The sequence below is a fragment of the Coffea arabica genome, chromosome 7e, assembly GCF_036785885.1.
Source record: "Coffea arabica cultivar ET-39 chromosome 7e, Coffea Arabica ET-39 HiFi, whole genome shotgun sequence".
In the NCBI taxonomy this organism is placed as follows: domain Eukaryota; kingdom Viridiplantae; phylum Streptophyta; class Magnoliopsida; order Gentianales; family Rubiaceae; genus Coffea; species Coffea arabica.
In genome coordinates this window covers 23,443,179-23,471,013 of record NC_092323.1, presented here as the reverse complement: position 1 = coordinate 23,471,013, position 27,835 = coordinate 23,443,179, and the positions used below count along the sequence as shown (strand labels likewise).

At 36.3% G+C, this 27,835-nt stretch overlaps 1 protein-coding gene across 1 annotated transcript; it reads right to left on the bottom strand.

The window, feature by feature from the left end:
• LOC113700748 (MAP3K epsilon protein kinase 1) lies at nucleotides 1-26,434 on the bottom strand. The gene is made up of 24 exons (XM_072060422.1): nucleotides 26,068-26,434; nucleotides 25,540-25,674; nucleotides 23,754-23,774; nucleotides 23,288-23,361; nucleotides 23,111-23,201; nucleotides 22,950-23,033; nucleotides 22,623-22,724; nucleotides 21,290-21,421; nucleotides 21,020-21,091; nucleotides 20,302-20,405; nucleotides 17,618-17,702; nucleotides 17,081-17,482; nucleotides 13,868-14,185; nucleotides 13,740-13,784; nucleotides 12,318-12,497; nucleotides 12,121-12,204; nucleotides 10,090-10,181; nucleotides 9,930-10,013; nucleotides 7,536-8,398; nucleotides 4,354-4,742; nucleotides 4,134-4,268; nucleotides 2,251-2,657; nucleotides 1,597-1,711; nucleotides 1-479 (listed from the first exon to the last, which is right to left on the bottom strand). The coding sequence occupies exons 1-24, from the start codon at nucleotides 26,125-26,127 to the stop codon at nucleotides 303-305; spliced, it is 4,251 nt and encodes a 1,416-aa protein (XP_071916523.1). The 5' UTR covers nucleotides 26,128-26,434; the 3' UTR covers nucleotides 1-302.
• Nucleotides 26,435-27,835: the final 1,401 nt, after the last annotated feature.

Here is a 27,835-nt window from a genome sequence, read left to right as displayed (position 1 = left end):
AGCCAAGGAAAGAGATTAACTTACATTTACTCAAAGATGCCCATACACTAAATCAAAAGCTTTCTACAAGAGAGAGATGGTGGCTAATAAGCACCATTCTGAAACAGCTATTTAAAGATATTTAAAATAGAAAAACGAAAAAGGATACCTAGGACTTGTGTTTTAAGAAGTTCAACATGAGAATTTTGTAAAATAAATAAGCCAAAAAACAATGATTAAAAATTTGGGGCATATACTGGAATTAATTACACCCTGCACGCTATACAATGCACAGCATTAAGACAGTAGTCAAACACTTGAAATTACAAAACAGTATTGATATGAAGTGCTTTAAGCAGAGAAGTAGCCATCTGTTTCACTAAAACTTGTCCTCCAGAACTTTGCCCATCTCTACGTTCCTCGATTAAATTCTGAAGCTTGGATGGAAGATCATTCTCCACAATCAGTTGCTTTGGTCTAGGGTGGTGCTCATATACAGCCTAAGAAGAGAAAGCTCAGAGTGAGGACTGTGGCAAATATAAAGCAACACAGGTACAAAACCAAGTGATACCATTTAAGGCCAGGTTGCTATATATGTTACACAAGTCTTATGAGATACAACTAGATTGGTACAACATTTTAACATTTTAATTTACACACCAGATAGACCAAACTGTATCAGGATTTCAGAAAAATCTTCATTTCAGCAGACCAAAGATTGGCAGAGCAGAGGAATTTGATCAAAGTGCCAACATATTACAACCCATCATCTTTCTATTAATAGACAAAGTGAAAAGGTTGAAACACTATGATAGCCTCAATTGACATGAAATGGTGAATAAACTCCTCATCGCAACCAGATAGGTTTAGGAATTTCCATTCACTTCCAGGCAGGTATAAGTAAACAAGCATGAAAAGCTTTAAGCGAAAGACAGTAGAGGAAACTTTGAAAAAGACTTTGAAGGCACAGGCAAGACAGTCACCAGCGCCCATAGAAAATGGAAGAGATCTTCCAAAAGCCAATGCATGGACAGATAAATAATTTCAGCTTTTATAGAAATAAAATGACTGCAAAAGTTCATATCCACACACAGTAATTTACATTTAGTGAAAAAAGAATTTCCACAGATAAAAGGTAAAGCAGCAGCAAATTGACAAGGGTTAAAACTCAACAAATGCATGAGCAAATTTTTAACTTGAAATGCTTTGCTTCACTCTTCCTATTTTAGGTTTTTCTTTGGAATATTTTGACTCCTCAACCTCTTATTCTCGTAAAATGCAGGCGATTAAATACTAGGAAGCCATTGAGGTCCCTTGCCCCATAAAATGACACGTTTGAGGTTGTAAAGAGATATTAAGAAATAAGTAGGTAATGCGATTCTTTTTATTCCAACATGGTATATCAATCTTTTTCCCTTTCCCTTCGGCAGCTGGCTTGAGTGGTATATCTTAGACTACTCAAAACTACAATATAAAAATTAGCAAGAAAGTTTTTGTGTCCAAAGAACACAGAGTCCTTGGTCAACAACATATTAAACAACTGCAAACAATATCAACTATTAACAAAAAATCACAGATAGCTCATAGCTGTGGCATAAGAATAGTCATATTACCAACCTTTATTAGCTTCAGCAGATTCAACCGGGCTATAGCATCCTGGTGGTGTAGCCTTAAAATCAGCAGTGGCGTCAAGCCATTAACAGCAAGAGTTGTATTTATTCGGGAAGATTTCCTGAATCAAAAACAAATCAGTGAAACTGATCCCAAAGGTCAAATTGCAATTGTAGCCAGATGGCACTATGAGACACTTCATAACTCTATCAAAGGTGAAGCATTTTGACTCGATTATTTTAAACTATGATATTAAACCCATTTCAGCAGCAAATTTTTTAGATTATTTGCTCCTGTGTCATCCCAGAAGGACTTGGCACACATTATGGACAGGTTACTTGCAAAGAGAATATTTTCAACATTAACTGCTTGGTTAAGGCATACAAAATGTATAGTGAGGAAATGTCAACAGGTAATACTTTTACAGCGAAACCATTACAGAACCCATTTTATTTACAGGTCCTTGGAAAAATATGCTGATGTAGAGAATGTGGAAAACACCCTACTTCTCAACCACCATCAGCTAGTAAGAAAGCACGATCAGGAAACCTTTCGAAAACTTCTCAGAAACCAATCGAGAAAAACAATTAAGACACAAAATCAGAGTTCATAATCACCAGTGAACATAGCATGCTAAAAAATGAATTTGACAACACGTACGTTATAATTTTCAAGAAAGGCTCCAGTATATGCAGAAAATGCTGTTCTGGACAGTTCTCGAAAAACTTGACCAGTTTCTGCACAGCATCCTTTTTTAGTAAAGCTTGTTCGACCTTCTTGCTGTCATTATCATGAGCCAAGCAAACAGCAATAGAATCCAATGCCGTGACAGACCAGAGCTCATCTTCTAGCAGGCTCAAGTACACATCCAACCCACCATGAGCCCGTAACTGTTCTCTTGAATTACGTGAAGCATGGGCCATATCGCAAAGCAGAGGCAAGGCATATTGTTTTAGTGGTGAATCAGACATGATAAATTGCATCAAATGTGGAATGATCCCATTTTCTGCTGCCTGTTCCTGTCTCCTCTTATTGATCTTACAGAGATTGAAGAGTGCATGGAGGACCTTCAATTCACAAAATCAGCGGTTAAGCGCCTTATATGGCTGTCCAATGAACCTTACAAGCAGAATAACAAGTATGACTCGGCTGCATAGAAATCTTTTCCACTTAACTTTGAAACACCATATTTCACTGCATTGATAGTGATGTGCTGCCAACTTTTGTAACAGAGGGAAGGGAAAAAAAAGACAGATAGATAGATATATATATATATATATATATATATATATATATATAGAGAGAGAGAGAGAGGACACCAGAAATACTGGATATAATTTTATTAAGATCAACCGATGCAGGCATTCAATCTTAAGCACCAAAACTAGCTTAATCAGCACGTGGTGGTATTCAGGGGGTGTAAAGCCTTGCGGAAATACTGTGTTAGTTCAAAAGTTGGGCTCAGAGGCAGCTATTTGGTGTCTTCAAACATTGACTAATTGGAGAGAAATTTGATTACTGACAGTGTGCATGAAATAGAATTTCGGGAGTAGAACTAATAGAGGAAAAGAGGAAGAAGGGAAGAAAAGATTTAGACTCCTCAAACCTAAGAAAGGTACTTGATTGATACAATTATCCCTCATTACATAAGCTGTCTAAGGTCTAATAACTTAGCAGGCCTACCATTTGAAGCAACAAATGGTAAACCCTCTTTCATCCAGCTGTACTTCATACAAGATATGATCGATGACTCACACGCTCACATTCTCACATATTTGATGTGAAACCTCTAAAAAATGATTGTTTTGGGAGATGCTTTGAGAAAATAGTTCCTGTAGCAGTTTCCTAAGTATATGTGTCAGAGACAAAAACTTGGTATGTTGGCATATTTGAAGTGTTCCAAAAATGTTCTTGAAACTAGCTCCATCAAATCGGAGCCTATATTTGCTAGCTAAACAGAATGTCCTGTTGATATGCATATCAAATTAGCGACAAAAAAGGCACTATTATTCACAATCATGAACAGATTTGCATGAATGCAAGTTAAGGAATCACACTACTACCAAACTTAACATGTGAAGCACCTAATCAAGGTTATTTCACCAAATCAATTAGTAGTAGTACTTTCACACAAATTAATGGTTTCAATTTTTTAAGTTTAATCTTGAGTCCAATAACATTCCCGCAAGTACACAAGCACAAAAAAGCACGCACATACACACATCAAAAACAAAAAGGAAAGAAAACAAAGCACAGGCTAAGTATATCTTCCAGCAAGCAAACAATTTTGATGTACTATAATAAGTAACATGTACTAGGTCCACTGCAAATGTCAATAGTTTTCCAAATTAAAGATCCAACAGATTCAAGAATAGCCTACTATATACCCTATCAGTGCAAAGACCTCTGACTACTTCAATCCACTTAATGTTGCAAGTCCACAAGATAGGAACCATGCACTACTAGTTCAAAATTGTCCAGAACCTTGGTCCTCAACTCAGGAGCAACGACTGTTCCATTCATGCACAATGTAAAGAACTTACCTCGTGATGTATTTGAGAAACAAGAGGACCCTCTTTGAGATCAAGATTTGGAATCAAATATTTGATTGCATCTGCTCGCTGAAGTTGTTCTAAGCAGTGTGGATCCATTGATAGCTGATTGATGCACTTCAATAACTAAGTAATGCAAGAATAATAATATCAGATAAACAGATCCAGGTAGAAATCAAAATCCATGCCACCAATAAAAACATTCTTCTACCTTCACAAGAATAGGGGGCTCTATTTTATTGAACATCTGGAAGAGACGACTAAGCAAACTCTGGCTGCACATATGGGATTTCACAGTTGTGTCTGCCCGAGCAAACTCAAGAAGAAGATCTGCCACTTTTTCCAGATATTCCCTGGCAACATCAGCATTCCAAGGTGATACCATATGACAAAGCAACCCTGATGATGTAGCACTCCCTGGTCTAGCATTTAGAACCCCAGAGCCAGACAGAACCCCAGATGCAGTCTGAGATGCAAGTCCTGACGTAGAAGCCATTCCATCAATAGTTGCTGGTTGTCCAACCTTCTTGTTTGCTGATTTGTATGAATTTCTGGGTAATGAATCCAAGTTACTGTTATCCCTTTCACGCACAGAAACCTCTGTACCCAAGAGTCAAGCATCAGGAGAATAAAATGTGAATGCAATATCAAAAACAAAAATTGATGCCACTCACACGAAATACAATCATATAAAAAAAAGGGTAAAATACACTAAACTCCCTTGTGGTTTGGGTTATTGTCATAAAGCCTCCTCATTGTTTAAAAACTCCCAAAGAGCCCCCTCGTGGCTTGGACTAATTTGGCCAATGAACGGAAATCATCCACTTTGACGAAAAATACAAAATTCCTATGTTAACCTTGTTTTCGAACTATACTAAAAGCTAGTTTGGGTTTTACTTAAAGATTTTAAAAACTTTCTTACTTCATTTAAGAAAAAAGTAAAATTCAGGGGTTAATTCAACAAATTCTAAAAACTTCTTGTCTTCTCCAACGGGATGATGTTCAGATTTCAGAACCCATAGCCTTTCTTTTTGTTCTATTTTTCCTTTTTCTGTTTTCCTTTCCCCTCCATTTTCTTCTCCTTTTCTTCCTTTCTTCAGTCCAGCAATTGTCACCTTGCCATCGCCACCATCGTCGCCATCACTATGATTACCGTGGTCATCACCTTCATCATCATCTTCAGCACTATTGGGTCTCAGATTTCATCTAAATTCATGAAATCTTGAATTGTCTAAGAAAAAAATTGAGGGGCCAAACTAAAATTTCAAAACATTCTTCATCTTCTCCGGTGATAAAGCAGTTTCATTATTTTTCTACTGCTGCCGCCACATCCATCATCGTCTTTGTGGGTTTACAAGCAGACTTTATGAGTCAAGGTGAAAATTTTCAAAGTTTCTCTCCTCCTCTGCCTATTATTATCATTTACAGATCTTGCGGCAGCGACGGTAGGGAGCAGCGCCGCCAGTAGCTACCACCAGTGGTGGAATTTAACAAAAATTACACACTCAAATCCAATTTCAGCTTAGATCATGATTATGATATCAGATTTGACCAAAAACAAGCAAACAGTAACAAATATAGGCATGAACAGTGATAAGCAAAACTATTAATTTCAGTCCAAAAACAAAGCAAACCCAACAAATTACTACATAAAAACAATCCTTTGGACCAATAAAATGGTTATATGACACCAATTACACACAAAAAGTCAGATATTTGCGTGGATTAAAAGAAAATTTGTGAGGCTGCCTTGATTCATATCTCAAATCCATCTGCGTTTCTGCCCGCCTTATGTATCAGTTGGTGACCACGATGGCAATGGTGATGGCATCAAATCTGGTTACCAAAGAATGGGCTAAGGGCAATTACTTAAGAGATTAAAGGTGTTGCTGCAAGGACAGTTCTATTGGAGAAGAAGCCAAAGTTTGACATGAACTTTCTTAAGAATCCCCTGGTGCTGCAACAGAAGATAAATATAAGGAGGAGAAAGGGTGGTCACGGTGGTTGTGCTTGTGAGGGGCGTTGGTGTTTTGATGCATCTGCAGTCTCTGTTTTGATTGCGGGAGAGGAAAGAGATGAAACGAAAGAAAAGAAAAAAGGATAAAAGGCAACCTTCTGATTTTGGGAGAAGGAAAGCAAAAGAAAGTGAAAAAAAGAAAGAAAAGGAGGGTACAATTGGAAGAAGAAATCGGTTTTTATGCAGAAAAATCAATGTGATCAATCTTACTCACGTATTAGGCGAGTCTGACACACTCTCCATTAATTTGGATGTTTTTCATCCAAATTCCAGATTAGTCCATAGTATAAGGAGGTTCAATGGGTGCTTTTAAATGATAGGGAGGTTTTTTGACCATCTCACAAACTACAAGGAGGTTTGCTGTATTTTACCCTAAAAAAAATGCTTCACAGAAAAGCTTTACAAATGTCAAATAATGGAGATCACAGTCAAATAAAAAAATAAAGAAAAACAAAGAAAGAAAACATCAGAAGCTTTCCTTCAAAATGAAGCATTATGTAGTCAGTTAAAAACCAAAAGAAGATAAATCTCTCAAGCTGCTTTTTCCATTTTTTATAGCTTTTCTCTTTTGGGTTGACGGGTGCCTTGGGTCATGGGGCATACACAAGGTCCTGGAATGAAATTAATATGCTTGAGATCTTCATGCTTAGGAGCACCTCCAGAACATAAATTCACTGTTAAAGCCAATCTTCCAAGAGCATTTAACCGTTTTCCTTGAAAATGAGATCATTGTAATAGATTTGACAGCACCAAAAAACAAATTCTAACTGGATTAGGGTATGGGAGTCCCACCAACACAGCCACTCTACTGCAATGTTAATCAGACATGTACGGCAGCACAAGTAAGAGTCCATAGGTAACATAGCTAAAACTAATTGTTCATAGTTTCTGTCTATAGCTTAATATTCAAATTCTTCCCCTACAATCTGGTTTCGAATGTTTTCACCATAAGTGATTAAATACAATTAGAATTACTACTTTGGATTTCATGGAGTACAAGTTGAGAACTGCAATGCGGCAATGCGCCTTGCAATAATTACATCTACATTCAAATATGCAAAGTTCAATAAAATGTAAGATAAAAATTATAAGATCATATGCATGAACTAAAACGGCCAGTGCATATTCAGATTGCAGCTAGATGTAATAAATGAATGGCACTGCTTGACAAGGAATTTATAATAGTCCTCAATGATTATGTAAATATGTCTGATCACCAAAAGTTGCCAAGGAAGGATAACATACAGCAACTTATCCAAGTAATTTCAGGTACTTTCCTTCTTGGATTTTCCCAACGAGAGAGCAGATTTTGGTACCAAGTTAATTTATTACTGTTAGTTTTCTTTTTCTTTTTTTTTAAAGACTAATTCCAGTACCTGCAAATTCAGCCATCAAAAACTCTAACCCGTTTGATTTTTTTTCATTGGATGCATGTAGAAGAGGTAGTATGCTTTCATGTTTCTCCAGCCCAGTCAGATGCCGTACGTACTCAAGCTGACCAGAAAAATGACGTGATGGTGGCTCCTTGTCCAGTAAACTTAGAAGTGGCCGAACATTCTCTTGCTGGGTAGCAGTTGCTGAAAAAATTCCATTTGGTGCACCCTCAGTCATTTTTGCTGGCCGATCCGTGGATGTTCTATTTGCCATACCAGCACCTCTCGGCTGCCTTGGATCAAATTCAATACAGGAAGGATCATTTTTCCATCGATCTGTACTCTCTTTTTCTCTCGAACTAGCAACAGGAAATTCTTTTGCTGCCACACTGACTACTTTGTCCAAAGGTGTTGAATCAGACAATTTTGAACTGCCTGAAGCTTCCAGTGTAGTGTTGCTTGACTGCGGTCTGTCAGTATCAAGAGTAAAGAATCTGGCATCCGGTGATTGTGAAACTGAAGCCCGTGCTGTTTCCTGTGTTCCAGCCGGCAAAATATGATCTAATGTTCCATGCTTAAGTTTAAAGTGATCAGGTTGATCAACCCCATAATGTGATACCTCACTCTGCAACAAGGAAGGATCCAACGAACCAGAACGTGGCCGTGGAGCCAAACCATCTGGTGGGAATCCACCACCACCAGATATAGAAGCTAGACGAGTAGCCTCATTTAAACTATAAAGAGTGTTGATCAGCCTAAGTAATATACCATTTCTGGCAGCTATGCGACAGAAATCATTTCGAGGGGTTGAGCGTTGAAGCTTGAATACCTGCCACATGCCATCAATAGCTAGATGAACCATTTCCCTGGATTAGGATGTAACAGAAAAGAAATAGAATTAATTAGTAACCGGTGTAATATTAAAACCAATGGTCTAATCAAAGTTGGTAATCCCAAGATTGGAAGTGAAGCATCAACTGTTCAAAAAGTCAATGGATCTCAAGGAATTCTTCTGAGTGCATTGAGAACATTAATCTACAAAGTCTAGTAAACATATTGATTCACTGCTTATATGCAGCTTTTCATATTACATAGTCACCTATCAATGTGTTATTTAATATTCTACTCGTTAGTTGTATCTGGAGTGAAATAGTTTTCTAGCTCAAACTTACATGTAATCAAAAAGTCCATTGGACTTATTTGTTAGTAAGGGATGTTGGTTATAGACCATCATCTTCATCAAATAGTCTTGTAAGAGGGTTCAAGATATGAATGCCAATCATTTAGCTATTTGCCAAATAATTGCTTTTTGATTTTTTCTGCTTATGCAACATCTACCTGCTTTACATGTATAATGTTTCCCTCAAACAGCCTAAATCATTGCATCCACATTAGCAGAAAAGAAAATTAACTTTATAAACCAGTCCCGGACTTACAAATTGTAGAATGTACTTTCTCACTGTAAATTACAATTTTCCTCATATGGCAAGCCATTTACAATTTCCGTAAATTAATAAAAAGATAAAAGCACTTTTTTCTTTTGGTACCAAAAGCTTTGAGATGCTGTCAATCTGCAAACACATTTTTAGGCATGTAAGCGCAGAATAACCAGCCAGTCCCAACTACAGAATAATAGAACTGGTCATTCATGGACAACTAAGGGCAATCAATACAATTTATTATACTAACTGTACATATGTATTTATTTGATCATGCACCAGTATCCTTTTATGAGTTCTTATTACTTCCCTGTACGCTAGTCATCAGATATTCTTTTTATCATATTTTATGAATTTGTTTGGTCAGATTTTTTATTCCAAAAAGAAACAGGGACTCTCATTGGATTCACATTCTACTAAATTTAATTTCTAGAATCCCAACAAAAACAAGGTCACTTAGTGAGAAAAAGGTGTTCATGGTATACTTATGAATGCCTGTCCAAGTCACCATCAGATTATCTTATCTTTATTTTATCCATCAGATTAACCCAATTATTATTATTCTCCAACAGGGCTTCTTGTTCCTTCAACTTACGTACTTCACTTTACTATGCAGAATAAACTGATTTCAATTGCCATAAACTGGTCTAGAGAAGCATATTCTCTGGCCATGCTTCCAGGATTCATAATAAAACTTATCCTTTAACAAAAACTTTCCGTAGATTAATGCCAGAATCCCTGGGAGCGTATCATGATAAAAAGAGAAAATCCAGTTCAGAAGGCTCCCATCACAGCAAGTCTCAAGTAGAGTCACAAACTATTCCTTGCAGGTAGAAAGGTTACCCTTTGAAGCAACCTTACCATTACCAGGCTCAACCTTATATTAATCAATGTCAAAGAAACTTGCTAAAGATGAAAATCACAGTGTTTGCTTTCTTACAGAAAACTAAGTACACACCTATATTTTGCATAATCCGCCTCCAGAAAGCCCACAAGAATTGGAATCCCACGGCAAGCAATAAACATTTGCAATGTCAAGGAGCTGCACAAAATAAAACGCTTAGATTTCATTCAAATTACCAAGTCACCAACAAAAGAAACAGCATGGAAAATTTTACCTGGACTGGCACAGTTGCTGCAGAAAATAAGCTGCTTCCATACGAACTTCCCGAGGACGATCAGGAACAGCAAAGCTCATTACAACAGGGATCTGTCAATATATTTCAACAGTAAATCCATGTTCAAATCAAAATTCAAGTCTCTAGACATCTCCAAGTAGATTGGAATAAATTTATCCCCCTCAAGACTTTGCTTTCCTCTCTCCATATCTTCAAAAAGAAGTAAATAGAAATTTTTAAATTCAATAATCAATAGGTTAGGATGTCATACAGCATGTATCTCTACAAGGGAGTGAAAAATGTTGAATATTATTCTGACTAGTGCTTATGTTCAGGTTAAACTGGTTAAGAGAGGCATTACAGTCAGTGACTATAGACTCGTGATGAAGAAGACGATTGTCAAGCAACTGAAAGAAGTGGTTGAGGAACCTGGCATCCACACGAGCATTTGTCAATCTATTAGACACTGTTTGACCCTGAGCCTAGTGAGAAAAAGAAATGGAGGAAGAAAGTAAATTTCTTCAAAATTCCAAAGTCCTGACCTTGTTTGGTTACGGAGCAATCTAGTAAAGGAAATTGATTTCCTAAAAAGTAAGTTTCCGTATGGTTTGCAGATCTTGAAAAGGAAATCCAAAAAAGAAAAAATCTTTGAAAGGTAGCATTTGTTGGGATGTTAAAGAGCATGTGAGATATTATTTGGAATAATTAGTGTAGCATTTTTTGGGATGTTATGTATGTGAGACAAAAAGGTAGTTGAAAATATAAAAAAGGTGGATTGGGAAATGTGTTTATGATGCAAGAGAGATATTATCTGAAATAATTCAGCAATCCAAACACACTCTTTATTTCTTTTTTCTCTTTCAAATTAACAATTACTGGACATAACCAATTGAAATGAGTTGGCAAAATTCTTTTCAAATTCTCAATTTCCCAACAAAAACCATTTTGACGACCTCATTCAAAACTTCACTACCGTACTTGCAAAGGTGAAAGAGAAAATAAATCCTACCACGTCAATTTTCTTTTTCTTAGTTTGGATTGTGCATAATCCAAAAGGAAAAGGAAAAGTGTTGAACAAAAAGATAACCACTTATTTGGCTTAATCAGCATCTTTTTTGAAAACTGAACCTTCTTAATTACAAATTTTTAGAAATGTTAATAAGTACATAAAAGTGATAATCTCTTACTTCAAATTGTTTTGAGGAAATATTAGTAATTGATAGTGTTGAATCTTTAAAATGTGAGATCACTCTAAAAGTTAAGAAAGTAATGTAGTAAAGAAAAACTCTTATGGGATTAACTACATGGACCTGAATGTTTGGGTCAAAACTGAAAATATCAAGGTTCTTCCTTCTTCATTGTTCCAGGCACCAGTCTTAGCCTCTCTGCAGCAGCCACTGTTCTATTGAACTATGGTGGCCAATCTGGGTGGGAACAAGCCATTTGGAGCATTGATTCCCAGCCCCTAGCACCTGGGAACCAACCTTGTCTCTCTTCTTCTCTCTCTATCTTCGATTTTTCCTTTTTTTTTTAATTTCTAGTTAGATTTTATGACCCGATTTACATTTCCAACACACCTTATAATCTGCATGTAACCCAAATTCTAATCACTTTCCACCATTTCCTCACATTTTAGTAAAGAAATCTAAAGAGGGAAAAACAACAATTTCCTTCAAATCCTTTCCTTGAGAGTTTCTTCCACAACCAAACGTGAGAAAACTTTTTGCAGGGATATGTTTCCTTTTACTCACTGGTTTCCTGGAAGCAAACAGAGACTTACAAAAACCACCAGTTTAACAGTATCAGTTTCGCAAATAGCTACAGGTCTATATATGCTACCAGCCACTCAAAGGAAGATAAAATTTCAATGTAAAGAGTATAAAATCCACTGATTTATGAGGCCCGTGAAATCTGTTTCAGGCCATTTCATTGCAGTCATTATTGCATCAGTAAGTATTATACAATACTAGTTTACTAAAGTTGATTATTCTTAAAGTAAAACATGTTACAGGGAACAGTATAAGTACTTACAAGACCCACAAGACAAGCATTCTCCTGAAAGTCACTGTTATCTTTGATTATCTGGTTTAGAAGTTGCAGCACGGAACATATTACCTGAAATTGCAAGTCAAAAGATACTTTACAACATCTCATGATTTATCTTCTGAAAGAGAGTGTATTGTAAAACATATAGCACAGAATTATAGAAAAAAAGAAAAAGAACGTACGCGAGTTCTTGGAACTTCAAGTAACTCTATCAGAGGAAGTAAACCATGCTGAGTTACAAAGACAATTTTCTGCTCAGGCCTTTGGTGAAAGAAAGCAGTCAACTTCTGACAAGCAGCTACAACATCATCTTCTGGTTCCTCTGGCCTCAATGACAACACTAACCTGCTGAACTCTACAGCCTACAGAGAGAAGCTGCCGCCTTTATCACACTCCAATTTTTTTGGGTATAGTGGCAGGTGGTGGGAAGATTGACAGATAAATACCAAATTTAAGTCAACCTAAACTATTCAAATGCAACATGCATAAATAAAAATCTCAATAAAGAACAAGTCACTAGAGTAGCTTCACAGGCATTTAAACCTTTTTTTCGTTTTTTCTTTTTTTGGTTTCCTTTTTCTTTCCAATGGAAGTGGTAACAAGTAACAAAAGAGGACACCACGATTACGTTTTCATTCAAGTAGGTACAGCAGAACGGGGTAGACATTCCAGAAATTCATATTACGAGATAACAAGCAGAGACAGAGTCAAGGCAGGAATTGGAGGTCAACAAGAGAATTACACCCCCAAAATAATTCAAAAAAAAAAAACTCAAACAGCATATTGTTAATTGCTACAATTAGAAGTCTATGTCCATAGGTCTTTAAGAAGTCCTAGAATTGATCGACTAATTTCTTGACCCCCAACACCATCACAAACTCAGAATCTGAAAAATATCCAAAAGAAATTCCAATAACAATTTCAGACCACAAGCATTTATCGCCGTAGAAAAGAAACAGTTTGCAATTATAATTGAAATAGAATCCTTGGGCCCTAAAGAATTCAACATCATAGATTTAATTTTAAGATACAAAAACAAGCTTTATATAACAAACTGTTCTCATATTTGAGAATTCAATAGTTTCACCTTGAACCCAATTAGCATTTCTTGTTAAAAGGAAATCTTATTCTTTCTTTTCTCATTAGCTTATTAAATTGTTCCACTTGTCACTGGCAAAAATTGGACCTATTGGTCAAACATATCAAAGTTGACCAACCTGATATTAAGTAGCACTATGTTTAAATCTGACGACACCATACCCAAGTGCCCCAGATTTAACATAAATGTAGTCACTGGTTCACTGATATAGGTGAGAAATTGGCAGTAGGGCAAATAGGCTTTTAAGAATCAATTTCACATATCTGCCAACTGATCTCACTATTTTTACCAACTTCTTTCACAATTGGTAAAACAGATTGTTTTATAATCAATTTCAGACATCCACCAGCTGATAACACAATTTTCCAACCAACTTCTTTCCCATAACAACGGAAATTATGCAATGGCAGTACCATATAGATCCTAATGAGTTCAGAATCAGCCAGAAACACTAAAAACAGAAGACATTAAGCACAGATTAGTAGGACGAGTAATTTTACAGTACCTGAAGGTGAAAAAGATTTTCTGCTGGCAACTTATCATCAAAACCCTGGCATGCAAATTTACGAGAAACAAGTGCTTCAGGAACAGGTACTAAAACATCCAGGCAAATACATGATAGCTAAATCATACCAAACCATCCATGTCAATAGCATCGTCTTTGAGAACACCCATCATCAGACGAAGCAGATCACCACCATTTGCCTGCCCAGTTTCATTCTCCATTTTTTGCGCAATGGTAGCTCGTAATTTTGTTGCTAGATCATTCTTGCCAGAGTCAACATTAGTTTGATTTACATTTGATGAAGATGCAGATGTTGAGGCTTCAGCCGAACGATCCCCAAGATTCCTTTCAAGTGGATGAAACAAATCATCCAAGGAGGCGTCTCCAGGAGTGTCACTAAATCTACTCAGCTCATTTTGACTGGAGATTACTGAAGCCTTGACAGCCTTCAAAGTGATCATATACCAAAAAGTGCACAAGAAATTGTGTTAAATTCTCAACTTTTAGTTTCCAGATAACATGACCATTCGCATAGAGCAAAGAAGAGCAAGTGGCAACGGTGAAATACAACATACAGGTAGAAAAAATAGAATCTAATAGACATTTCCAGCGTCAAGTCACAGGACAGTGTAAATTCACATCACTGAATGATCAATTTTACCTGTACATAATTTAAATTTTTGTCAAGTATTTCAAGGATGGCAAACGTCAATAGTTTCTTTACAGTTAATTATTCACACCAGATGGATGGACATCCAATGACAACATGAAAGAATAATGCATAGACAGAGGCCAACATATCCAAGCAGCATTCCATTGAAATGCCTGCAGTCTGGATCCATTTTCTTCCTGGTAAGACTAAAGCCGGAGCTAAATTGATGTTTACCTAAAATTCTTTACACTCGAGACCCTCCCTCCAGTTATCTTCCATTATGATAAACTAAAATAGTAGTATCATAAACAACACATGAATACTACTAAAATAGTAGTATCATAAACAACACATGAATGCGCCAACTATGGACTTATTAACAACACCTTTTAGGATAGTGTATTATTATATGCAAACCACTCAGAATCCAAGATCATTTGGATAACCCACATGCAAAAAGTATTATGTGCACCGGGAACACAAAAAAAAAATGATTGGAATTTGGCGAGAAAAATCACCTTGTAATATTAGTTGAGCTTTTATCTATGCTGGCTATTCGCTACCTTCAGGCACTCTTTGAAAATCCACTAGCACCTTTTCCAACTTTTCTTATATCTACCCCCACTCCACTTCACACTCACTGCGCTAAAAAGGGGGGGGGGGTTCCAATTCCAGACATATACCACACTTTAAACATCTACCTCCTTGAACCCTCCACCACCACTAGCATGTTATCATAGGCAGCTAATCACATTAGAAGTCCAAGAATGTTTAACAAACCTTTGTTTGCACAAGTTCCTCAGAACTAAAGAAAGAAATTAAGAGTCTTGAAGTTTATCTTGGGATTCCCAAACTTCAGCATCCATGTTGCCCTCTATTCTATTTGCGAAATTTTAAGCCAATTGTTAGCATACTTGATCCTGATTTTGGTTGTTATGAGAAGGATAGGAATGGAGCCTGTCGTAATGGGGTTCAGTGTTTTGCAGTAATTGTGGGAGGAACCCCAGGGCTAACAAGGTCAAACATTACTCAGAATTAAAGCAGTAACACAAAATTCGTTCAACGGAGTCTGATATTTCAGAAATTAGATACAAGGTCTCTGACTTGTTGAACAGAGTCTGATACTTAAACAATTAGATCCAAGGCCCTGACTTATTGATAAACTGATGACAGAAACACACACTTGAGAATTTTAGCAGTGGATAGAACCTATAGATGTATACACACATGTAAATGAGGCCCAAAAGGTCAACAACAATTTGCTTTATGGAAAAATTAAGTGTCCAATGGTATCCCTTAAGTCTGCAGTAAGACTTCCTCCCAAGGAAAAGGCAGAGGTAGATGACAAAAGAATTTGAACCATGTAATGTATAAGGGTCTGTATGATAACATAAAAAAGTGCTGAATCTGAATTTTTCAGACATTCAGATGTTTTGAGTGTTTGATAAATGAAAATCTATTTGTTGAACTTGTTAAGCAGTGCTGAACCTGTGTGTACCTGTGTGTATTTTTTTCAGCACAAGAATCCTAACTAAATGCTTAATTCTGATAAGAATCAATAGAATTACTTCAACTACCTTATCTTATCTACCAAATCTACCCTGGTTTGTTAATTATGTTCAAAATTCTTATCTAATTAAACAACATAATATTCTCTATCTAACGATTTTTAGTTTCTCTTTTCTCCCTTTTTAATGACTTTCACATCTTCTCCATATTCCTCATATAATGTATTTCATCTTTTATATTAATTTGATTTAAAAATAAATATTGTCATTTTCATACCTAACAATTTTAAACTAATTAAATCATAGATTCTATTTCTTTTTTGAGTGAACGGATATAAGGGCAAAATTATCAAATTAAACTTATTAAGCATTCAGCTATAAATATTTATCAAACAGTATAAATAGATTTAGCATTAAAATTCAGACATTCATATATTTTTTTCAGTGCTTAAAATTCAGCAAATTAATTATTTCAGTACTCAGATTTCAGAATTCAGAATTCAGAATTCAGATTCAGTTTTATCAAACGGAACCTAAGAGAAATTTTTCTATATAGCAAAACAAGAAAGATCCACATTTGAGAAGTTGCCGATCTTGCAGTCACACTAGGGAAGCTTTTTCATAGTGCCAAAACCTTACAAAATGAACTATCGATTGGTGCTGAAACCTACCTAATTTGGAGGCACAATCACAGCATGTCATATTTTCTTATAGTTTCCTGTTAAGATCAAACTTACGAGGGAGATTGCCTGAAATTTTCTCATCTCTAGACACAACCACATATCTAAAAGCTGTTAATCGAGTTAATGTGTAAACAAGAAGAGAAAGCAAGAAAAATAGCCAGCCACTTCCGATGACAAATTAGCCGGTCTCTGCAGAAGGCAACATTTGAACTCCTTTCTATTAGTTCAATTTTTTTCCCCTTTTGTTAGGGGCTGGCTACGGGTGATGTGGGTTAAAATAGAACTCCTATTCCAGGATGGAGAAATAACTTTTGCTTCTCCAGTAATATCTTCTCTCCATTCTTCCGGTAAAAAGTAATTAATGATATGTGCCTCCTTAATACCTTAGCTCATACAACAAAAAGATGACAATGATGTTCGTATATCCCAACAAAAGCGCAAAAAAATGTATTTACTCTACAAGTATGGAGACACAAACAGCAGCTGGATCAGCTTTACCTTGCGTGAATTAGAATCCTGGCTCTTTACTCCAAATGCAAATGAATCATGCCTGCCATTTACACTATTTTCGATATCCTCAAGCTTTTCAGACACTACACCTTTTGTTTTTAATTCAGAAGATTCCCGCTCACCATTCATGAGCACTTTGTCCTGCACAGCCGGATAGGATGGCTGATGCTCACTCAAATTAGGAGCAGTCTCATCACCTGCAGCATGTCTACTTGAGTGGCTCCCAATGGACTTCTTTTCATGGATAGCCAAGGTAGGGACTTGATCTGATACAGCTTCATCTTCAGCACTATCTGCTCTGTCCTCAAAAAGATTACCACCAGATCCATCTTTGTCTGATGATGTACAAACCTCAGCAGCTTCTGATGATAGCAACTCCTTTCTAGACCCCTAAAGACCATCAAGTTTCATCAAATAGGATATATCTAAGTTTACCTGATTATACCATATGTTTTCAGAGCATTATGAGTAACTGAAAAGAAGAATTCGTGCACCTAAAAGTTCAGTTATATTAAAAAATTTTACTTTCTCAGCTGAAACGTCTTCAACATTGCTCTGATCATCTCCATTTGATATTTCCTCATTATCTGAATCATCTTCCTCTATATTTCTGAAAGGAAATGTCACTATTAGATCTGTTTCAGAGCCACTCAATGCACATAGAATAATGAAATGAAACAACACTAGAAAAAAAAGATGATGAGTACAGCGTGAATGCAAAAGCAAATCAGATAAGTTGTATCCAAACAAAAGTGGCAAAAAATTAATAAGGCATATTACAGAGAATCAAAAGCATATCTTTTGTCAGCCTGACATTTAAAGCTAAACTAAAACATCCCGATCTAATCGGTGTACAGCTTTCAAATCAGAAAACTAACCAATTCTAGTTTCCTCAACTCATGAAGCACATGAAGACACGCTTATGACCCACCTCTGATTGATTAGTTTTTCTTACCTCACCACTTCATGCGCAATTAAAAGATAATTTTGTCGTACTATAGAAACCCTTAACATAAACTATTTAGTGGTCTTACAAATAATTTTTCAACAATGCTGAAAGTAAATTTTTCTCCATATACATCCATCCAGCTTTGTTTTGTAAACCACCATATATTTAGAAATTTTAAGTCTTTATGTCTCTGTATATTTTGCTGGGGAAATCCTTATCTTTTAACATCATTTAGTTGTGGTTGTCTACCTATTAATGTAAAATGGCGTTAAAATCTTAAAACAGTAAATATATTTGCCAAATCAGAACTAAAATGAAGCTCAAATGGAACCTCAATTTTTTGCAAGACTTTGATTACCTGCACAGGGACCTACTTGTGCATTATTTCAGATTTTCTGATATACAGCAAAATTTGTGTTCCATGTAAGCAACTTACTTATAATGCATTTCATCTTAATAAGAATCATAGAGAAAAGTTTTGGGTAGATCTCCAACCAATTGGAGTCAGATTTACCCAAGTATTACTTGGACAAAAATAACAAGGTAGCAGCGAAAAAAAAAAAAAGCACAAAACAAAAAAACAACAGAAAAAATAGCAAGAAATCGTTTCATATGGACAATACCAAGTCGCTAAAGAAAAACCCTTTAAATTTTCTACAGAAAATATAAGTTGAAGTTCCATCCTGGTGGTCCATACTGATGTCCAGAACATAGACAAACTTTATATCAAAGGGCACATAACACCGACCTCCCACAAGGTTTAATATGATTACAAGAGCTCCCTTCTTCTTTTAGGTTAAGTAATTTTCTTCATGTTACACAAACATCCACAACATGTTAATCACAGCAAAAGGTTCATTTTGTAATTTCAGAGATGTTAGCAAAGAGATCAGTGGTGATGATAACTACTAATTATGGGTTAAAAAATTCTAAAAAGGCTGACAGTGGAGGTTAATGTAATATATAAAACAAGAAGGAAGGTCCTACTAGAAACTTTAGGTAAGGTTATGGGAGCTGTACACCTGCAAAATTAACCAAAAAGCAGTAGGTATTACAGAATTTGTACAATTATTGACATGAATAGGTAGCTTACGCCGGTGATTGATGCAAAACTAGAGCTATGTTCTCATTGAACTATATCCCTCAAAGCTAGAAAGATTTTCCACATAATCACCTCCTACTATGTCATAATCTAACCAAAGTGTAGTCTCTTCCAATCTAAAAAGGGCATCCTGCCATTTCTCTTTCTATGCTGAAGTTTAACAACAGTAAAAGCATATCATAATGTATTTCACACCAAATGCACCAGATTTAAAGAGTTTAGTGTTCACTGTGACATTCAGTCATTAACAGATATGAGTTGTGACTAAGGGGGCCGGACTAACAGTGACAGATAGTAATGAAGTTCATATGTAACCAGAACATGCATTTTTGGGCAAGTACTAGAGTATCATCCTCAGAAGTTTATGTAAACTCACACACAGAGATAAGACAAGAAAAGTACAAGGTCATATGAGCCCAAAAAAAATGGGCATATAAGTTCATACATGACTAAGCAACTAAAAAAATCACAGATAACTAATATCCATACACAAAATTTCTTATTCATCAAACTCATACACAAAAGTTTGTGGTGACATTAAGGCATGTCACCACAAACTCATTCACCCAGTATAGTGGTCGCTATCCAACTGTATTGTGTCAATGTCCTCGTCTGAGTGTGTCATATCATTTAATGACACTAACACTACGACATGTTCACCGAAAAGAAGTTTTGAGTTCCTAAACAGTTATTCTCAGCTTAAACACAGTCATGTCCTTACCTCAACGGGGTATTGTTGGTCTTACCTCTAGCAGCCTAAAATAATACAAGACTGCTGTTTCTCATTAATTGTATGAATTTTTTTATATAGCAAAAACAAAAAATGGCTGATAATAACATGTAACCTCCTTGTCTCCATAAGGGGAATGGAGTAGCAAGGTTGATGTGACCATGAGCAAATTCTGATTTAATAATTGAAGCTCCAGATTGTTTCGAAAAACTAAATATAAGTCTTGCACAAACCCTTAATAAATGACCATATAGCAAAAGAGGACTAGAATCCAATACAGATCTTAGGCCTCATTTATGAAATTTAAAAGCCAAGAAAGAAATAGAGGTTAAATAAAAGCAAGTTATATTTTATGCAGGAATGCCTGCTGGGCATAGGCAGTGACCATTGAACAGATTGAGACAAGGGAAAACAATTCAAATATCTACCTTATTGTTCCACTATGACGAAGCGATGATTGTAAAGCACGCCTTGAATTTTGTATCCAAGGGTGTGAAAGTAATGTCTTGGCATCAGGCCTTTGTCTAGCATCCTGACAGATGATCCTTAATGTCAGAGGCAGGGATTCGTCATAAGATTGCATAATAACAAAAATTCACTCTTCTGAGGTAGCTCACAGGTGCAAACTTTCTTTCCGTTCAACGCGTTAAACAATTGTAAGAAACTTCTTAAATCATATGGACCACAGCTACAAGTTTCCTCTGATTAATTTCTCCAAACCATGTGGGTGGGAATCAAGAAATACAATAAATAAATAAAGTGCCACAAACCAAGACAGAATAAGGCACTACATAAGCAAGCCACCTCTTGTCACCAAATTCTACCACTGAGTCACATGGTGGAATCAGAAATTAGGCTCCAACTTGCTTCCTTTTGATGGTTCGTACTATAATTGCCAATCTTTTCCCTATGTACTAAACACAGTTTTACATGCTTTAACAGGGATGCACTCCTTCACTACATTAATTATGTTGACACCTAGCCTTTAATAACAAAGCACAAGCAACTAGTAGCATTGAAAATCATTGAAGCATGTTATATAGACATTTTAAAAAAATTTTCAACCTTTAGTGTCAAACCAGTTGTTGATAGGAAAATTCAAAAGTAGCAAGGGCAATGGGTAAAACTGTTGTTCTTACATCTCACCTTCTTAAAGCATTGCTGCAGAAAATCTGTAATAGCAGGAGATAAGCTATCTGGTATAGGAGGATGGTCATCCTGAAAAAGGTGAGAAATAAAATCAACATAAAAAATTTCTGGAGAAAAACTTACAGTTTTTACTTGGTCATATTAATTAGTAAGCAATACCACTGAACCCAAAATTGGCAAAGTACTAAAACCTGTTCTACAGAGTCAAAGCATTGCTTTCTCATTGTCAGAGCAACAAATAACTACAGAGATAAGACAAAGCTTAACCTGCACAATTCGAAAGAGAGCAGGCATCGGCTGGAGATCATAATATGGGGGTACACATGTGAGAAGCTCAATAACAGTGCATCCAACACTCCAAATGTCTGATGCAGCACAAACTCCAGACATTTCAATGACCTGAAAAATTTTATTATGAAGATTTCAATCCCCAGTCTAGATATAACTATCACAACTTCGGACAGCATAAATTCATTACCCTGGTTAAGTTACATACTTCAAAATCCATCACATCAAAAAAGCATCTATTGCTTAAAAAGCACACCTGTCGTTTGGACTTTATATGCTCTCGAAAACTTCTAACACCCCCTAATGTCCCCGAGAAACTTCTCCTACCCCTTATGCCCTTGCACTCCTCAAGCTTCATACCATCAAAGAATCATTTCATACTTCACTCAGTGCATCCTTGTAAGAACACAGAAGGCCCATTTCAGACCTTTCTCTTTATATTTATCAGATTTGCTCCTTTCACCACACAACATTAAAGTTCTCAAGGAGATTTTTATTAATCTGCTGCACAAATTCTAGCTTACTGCCAATATCTAGCACGCAGCACAAAGCAGATCTAAAACATGATAGATCATTGAGTGATGAAGAAAATTTCCCATACCCGAAAGGATAGGAAAATAAGACTACATTGTTGGAAACTGAGGAGTCATGGGTAATATAACCATTTAAAGTTGCTTGCACGATATATCATCAGGTGTACATCAAGTCAGAAGAAAATAACTACGCCCACGTTATTTATTTACAATTACATTAATAATTAGAAATGGCAAATGGTCAAGAGAGTTAGGTTTTAAACAGCATCACAAAAATAACGGCACAATACTGTGAGCAACCAATTTGTAGATAGATTAGTTCGGTTGACTTAAAATGGACCTTGGCAAGCCACAGGTGCCATGCTAGATATGCTGATGGATGCCCAACAACCCATATCACATCATTTTGTTCACAAAATAAGCTTTTCTTGTTCATCCTCAGACTCACAAACGCTAAATAGTAACCAGTGGCCACCAAAATTCTGGGGAAATTCCAACGGGCGGGGGTGGCTGGCCATTTGAGCTTTAGGAGTAATTTTAGAGAGAGAGAGAGAGAGGAATAAGAAGAAAGAGTGCATAAAAGAAAAAATTAAAAGGATAAAAAGAAACACGGAGCCTGGGGCCCAATGGGTACCCAGAATAGCACACACCCACCAACTGGTAAGCGATGAGCCAACAAAGGGTTGATCACCAAGGCCAAAAAGCACACACCATGAAACTAGAAAACACTAATGTGAAGAACAAAAAGAAGATAAGCCAAAAATTGAGCTAGGAAGTACCTCAGGAGCCATCCAGTATGGAGTCCCAACAACTGAATGTGTATTAACATCAGCCTCTGTTAGTTTTGTTGCAACTCCAAAGTCTGCAAGTTTGACAAGACCCTAAAAGCACAAGATCATTTAAGCATTCTACCAAGACAGGTTAAATCCTACAAAGACAACTACCACAGAGTTTCTTAAGACAAAAAGAGAAATACAAAAGGATCCAGTGACTGTGTCCCAAAATAAGATAAACATCCCATCTATAGCCAGAGATAGAAATGAACACAAGAGGTGTGCAAGCAAGAGATGCAACAGCAGAGAAATGCCGAAACACAGCCATAGTACCTCTTTGGTTGTCAATATATTTGCACCCTTGATGTCCCGATGAATTACACCCTGTTCATGTAGATACACTAATCCTTCCAAAACCTAGCAAATGAATGAGCCGAGTGTAATAACTGAAACCGTAGTAAAAGAAGGTTTTAAGTATAAACTCTCTTTCAAACCTGAGATATGTAAACAGCAACCAAAGACTCTGGAAAGGGTCCAAATTTATTGGGCTTGATTATGTTGGCAAGTGAACCATTCTCCACATATCTTTGCCAAAAAGGGTAAAAAAGGTCAAAAGCATTTATCTACAATAGCCTAAAAATACAGTGAGAAAATTCCTTAAGCATACTCACTCAAGAATAATATGGAGATGAGTCTTTGTCTTCAAAGATCCCAAGTACTTTACAATATTTTTGTGATTCAAGTTCTGTAAAGTTAAAGCAAAAAACTGTGAAACTCCACTCATATGATAGACATAGATGTGGGAAGCAGCTTGAAAGCAGATAACAATGCAGTGGAGCAGGCTATTTTATTGGAGAATCCACTGAATGATTTTCCGTATTGTTGCCTGATGTGGTTTTAAAACGTTTTGTATTTGCCTGATTTAAAACATTGTTGCCAGGACATCTTCTGATAATATATGGAAAGATGGCACTTTCATAACTTGCAGCAGGGAAGATTGTCAGTCAACCAAAATGCTTATGTGTAACAAACACAAAAGACAAGCAAGGTGTTACTTTATCATTCGGCATCTAATTACTTTGACAAAATACTTGTGTGTGCACATATTTCACAAGAAGCTGAAGAAGTAAATTTTACCTTAAGCAAATCAATCTCTTGCTGCAACATCGACAAATCGAACCAATAATATCACCCAAAAAGCAAAGAAAAGATTAGTGAGTCGAATATGAAAAAAATACTCTATCAACAATTGAAATACGAAAACACAAAAGTAGCATTTCTAGAAAATCCCCCTACGCCACCCAATTTCTGCTAGTACATATATGCATGGAATATGAAGCAACTAATGCGAGCCTTGAAATTCTTTTCCCAATCATAACCTCGGAAAACAGATCTTTCACCTGTTATGAGTAGTTCTTTTGTTCCTCTACTCATTAGTGCTTTTTTACAAAAGCAGATTCATTGGGACCTGGCATAGGGTGTGCACCTCATAAAAATATGTACATAGTACATATAGAGCATGGGCTCTTTATACATCAATCTCGCTGCCTACAATAGAATCTGAAGACAAGCACTCATAAGCTATAAACTTTCCTAAAACATGCACAACTCCTATTTCCTATTTTAAATAGGAAAGGAAGGTAGCTATATAACTTCCTTTAACAGTGACAAGTTCAACTCATAACCTAACACAAAACTAAAAAGACTCGATGAGACGATTTTGAATTTTCCGGCAATCAAGTAAATGACCAAATTATCCCTCCAGACCTAAATTTCTAGAAAGTACTAAATCTCAATGGACTTAAGCAAAGGTGAAGAACTTCTTATCCCTCCAAATGAACTAAAGCAAAGTGACTAATAAAGGCACTCAATGGATGTATTCTTGCTGCAAATCACACTGCTAGAGCTCCTTGTCGACTGCATCAGTTTAGTTAGGCAAAGCATGCCTTTCCAATCGCAATAATACTCAGAAAAATTTTGGGGGAAGAGAGAGAGAGAGAGAGAAGCAACTTAGCTTATTCAAACTCGCATCCCGTGTCATGGGGAATGAAATTCACAGAGCAACTTAATTACGCAAACAAAGTCACCAAAAAACCCACAGATTAAAAGTGCACGGTAATACAACTACGACTACTGTGAGTTTAGAGAAAGGAGTCAATGAGGAAAATTTCTGGAAATTGTTAGACCGACATACAAGCAATAAGGACAATACAACTTGAAAGTAGCAATAAAAGCAAAGATAAAAAGTATCAGTTGCTTTGTAGAAGGTGCACGCCTTAAGTGCCTTCACCTTAGGCCAACAGGAAAGAGGCATGCTTGATCTTCACACTTCATGGTTGTGAGGCACAAGCCTTTGACTCACTCCAAATTCTGCAACTAGAGCATGCCTATGTACCTATAACAACTATGCTTATGGCCGACCATTTACAACCATCAACGAATAGTAAACTGTACAGGTTTGGCCTACATCATACTGGGAAAAATTGTTAAAAGGGTGTGCTTTGCTTATTTCATATGGAGCCATGGAGGGCATCATAGTTCTTCACCTTTTATTCTAAATGGCATTTCTGCTGATTCTTGTGCAACGTGTGGACATTTTTTTTGGACATTTAGCAGTGTAATATAATAGGTAAAAAAATTCAGGTGAAATGCCCTTTAAAGACTCTGCCTCTTTAATCTTTAGGCACCCAGACCTGCCTTTTTTGCTAATTCTGCCAATTATATTTCTAGTCATCCATCTAATCCTCCTTAATTTATGCTGCCCAAATTCATGGATCAGTTTATTTATCCCCTTTTCCTCTACCCTTCCTTTTTTTCCTTTTTTGTGATTAACCGTACAAAACAAACTATCTTTTACGCAAGAGCAGTCAAAAAAAAACACAAACAAAAGAAACAGAGAATGAGGGGCAGTAATTAAGTATACCATGATAATATTCAGGTCTTCTTGAGCAATATTCTCCAGAGAGACTTGCTTAATAGCAACAAAGTCTCCATTCTCCAAGTCCAAGCCTTTGTATACTCGCCCATATGCTCCTTTTCCAATCTCATCGCCGAGCATCTTCACCAAGCAGAATTCAACGCATAAACAAATGAATGCAACACAAAAATGAAACCTACATTGGCTTCCACATTGATTCTTGCCAGAAAATTTGCTAAAATCCAAAACCCAACTGCTCAAAAACTTTAAACTGTTAAACCAAACACCTCCCCCCCCCCAACACACGCGCGCACACACACACACAAAGAAGTGCAATGTGATTAACTTATCAATAAAACTGATTGCGCATTGATCAATTTGATCAATAAAATCCCGAGCGCCGACTGAATCATGAAACCCAATATTCTCCAAACAAAGATCATCTAACAGTTTCAGTAAGAATTTTCTCCAAAAAAGCAAAATTGGGATCATGAAAGTAAACAAAAAGGGTGTGGGAATTCAAAGAATTCTTACATATTTGTTGTCAAGTGTCTTGGACTTGTGAAAAGCAGGAGTTGTTGATTGCCTAGACATCTTCACAGCTTTGCTTGTTGATCAATCACCACAGAAATCTAGGATGTCTTCATTTCTCCAGCAGCATGAAATGAAGACAACCGCTGGAATGGAGAAAAAAAAACCCAGAAAACCTAGACCCTAATGCAATTGTGGGGTTTTGGGGAACCAAATCTTAGTGACAATTGGAGCAAAAGGGAAAGCAAAAAGGTCCCTTTCTCATGGAGAAACTATGGATATGAATCAGACGCCAGCCAATGAGAGGGGTGAAAAGGAAAATGCATAATTTTCCCGAATCGGGGAAACCATGGAGCAGAAGTCCAGGTCTGAAAGTTTATGGAAAGTTTTCTTTCTTTGCCTTTTGGGTCGTTGCATTGGGAAAAACTCGGACCGGAGCGATCGGCTAGAGCTGCCCGGTCGGAGTCATCTAGTGAGACCGGGTAGCAGTTGACAGGATTAAAATCGGGTTTGACTCAGAAAAATCGGTTTCTTTGACCTTTTTTTTTTTTTTTGCTTCTTGATGCACTTTTTTTCACCTTTTTTAATTTTCCTTTAATTTCTTTGAACTTGAGTTCAATATTCAAAACTTTTCTAGTATTTATTTTTTACCTTTGGATCATTTAGACAATTATTATTGATCTAATGAATTTTCTTTTAATTTTAATTGTAATTTTAAATTTTATATTATGTCAGATAGGTCTTATCAATTTAATTGTAAACTCATCCATTTTCGCTTTTTTCTTCTTTTTTTCATCTATTTTCATTTGAAGTTTAAAAATACCATAAGTGAGAAGTGTGTTATGGTGTTGTTTTAATTCATTTATAACTAAGGTATATTTATAGCATCATTCAATTCTCTAATTTTTTTTATCCAAACTCGTTCAATTGAACCCATTAATTCTTGGCTCATAAAGTCAGTTAAATGGCTACCTTCCTAGTTTTAGAAAACTAGTACTATAATCTACTAGATAGGTATCTCACACATTTGTGGAGCTTCAACAATTTTGAAATAATTGATCAAGAAAATGATGTCTTTCTTGTCATTTTTCATTCTAAGGAGGACTATGACAGGATTTTGAGAGGTGGTCTTGGAGGTTGTTCAAGGCCATTATGTCACAATTAGTAAATGAAGGCCATTATTCAGAGCAAGTACAGGAAATATTTCTTCCTCTGTGGTCTAGATTTGTTTATTGTGTTTGTCTGTGATATACTTATTTGTGCTGAAATAAATTAAAAGTAAGCACTCACCCCTTATGCCTAGATTGATCATGATTTGTGAAGGCCTTCTAATTTGCATTCATTGTAAGTAATGTGGACATGCAATTGATCAGGCCTTCATCTAGTTTGCTTTCACTATAAGCAATGCGGACATGCAATTGACCGGTGTCCATCAAGGCATAGCTAGGATGTAATTGACCAAGTAACTATTTTTAGTTCCTAAAATATTGATTATGTTTGGATATCTAACTATTTGAAATATTATTTGCCATAATACTTATTAAATTAAAAAGACATTTCAAATAACAAAAAAATCGTTTGGATTGCAAAGAATAAGTTGAAACTAATTCGATTGCCCACAAGAACACGTATTTCCATGTAAGCTGTTCCACGTAGCTGCATCAGTTGAATTGCTCCTTAGTTTATTTCCATTACACTTTGCAACCGTCTCATGTTTAGTGCAGCAGCCTTTCCATTCATGTGAGATCTGGTTGTTATGATGAAGACATGG

Excerpts from the sequence above, each read along its gene's own strand:
- LOC113700748 (XM_072060422.1), bottom strand. The coding sequence starts at position 26,127 with ATGTCTAGGCAATCAACAACTCCTGCTTTTCACAAGTCCAAGACACTT. Across the intron at positions 20,406-21,019 it reads TGCAGCAATGCTTTAAGAAG|GATGCTAGACAAAGGCCTGA; the intron begins GTGAGATGTAAG and ends ATCATCTGTCAG. Across the intron at positions 4,269-4,353 it reads AGCCCCCTATTCTTGTGAAG|TTATTGAAGTGCATCAATCA; the intron begins GTAGAAGAATGT and ends TGCATTACTTAG.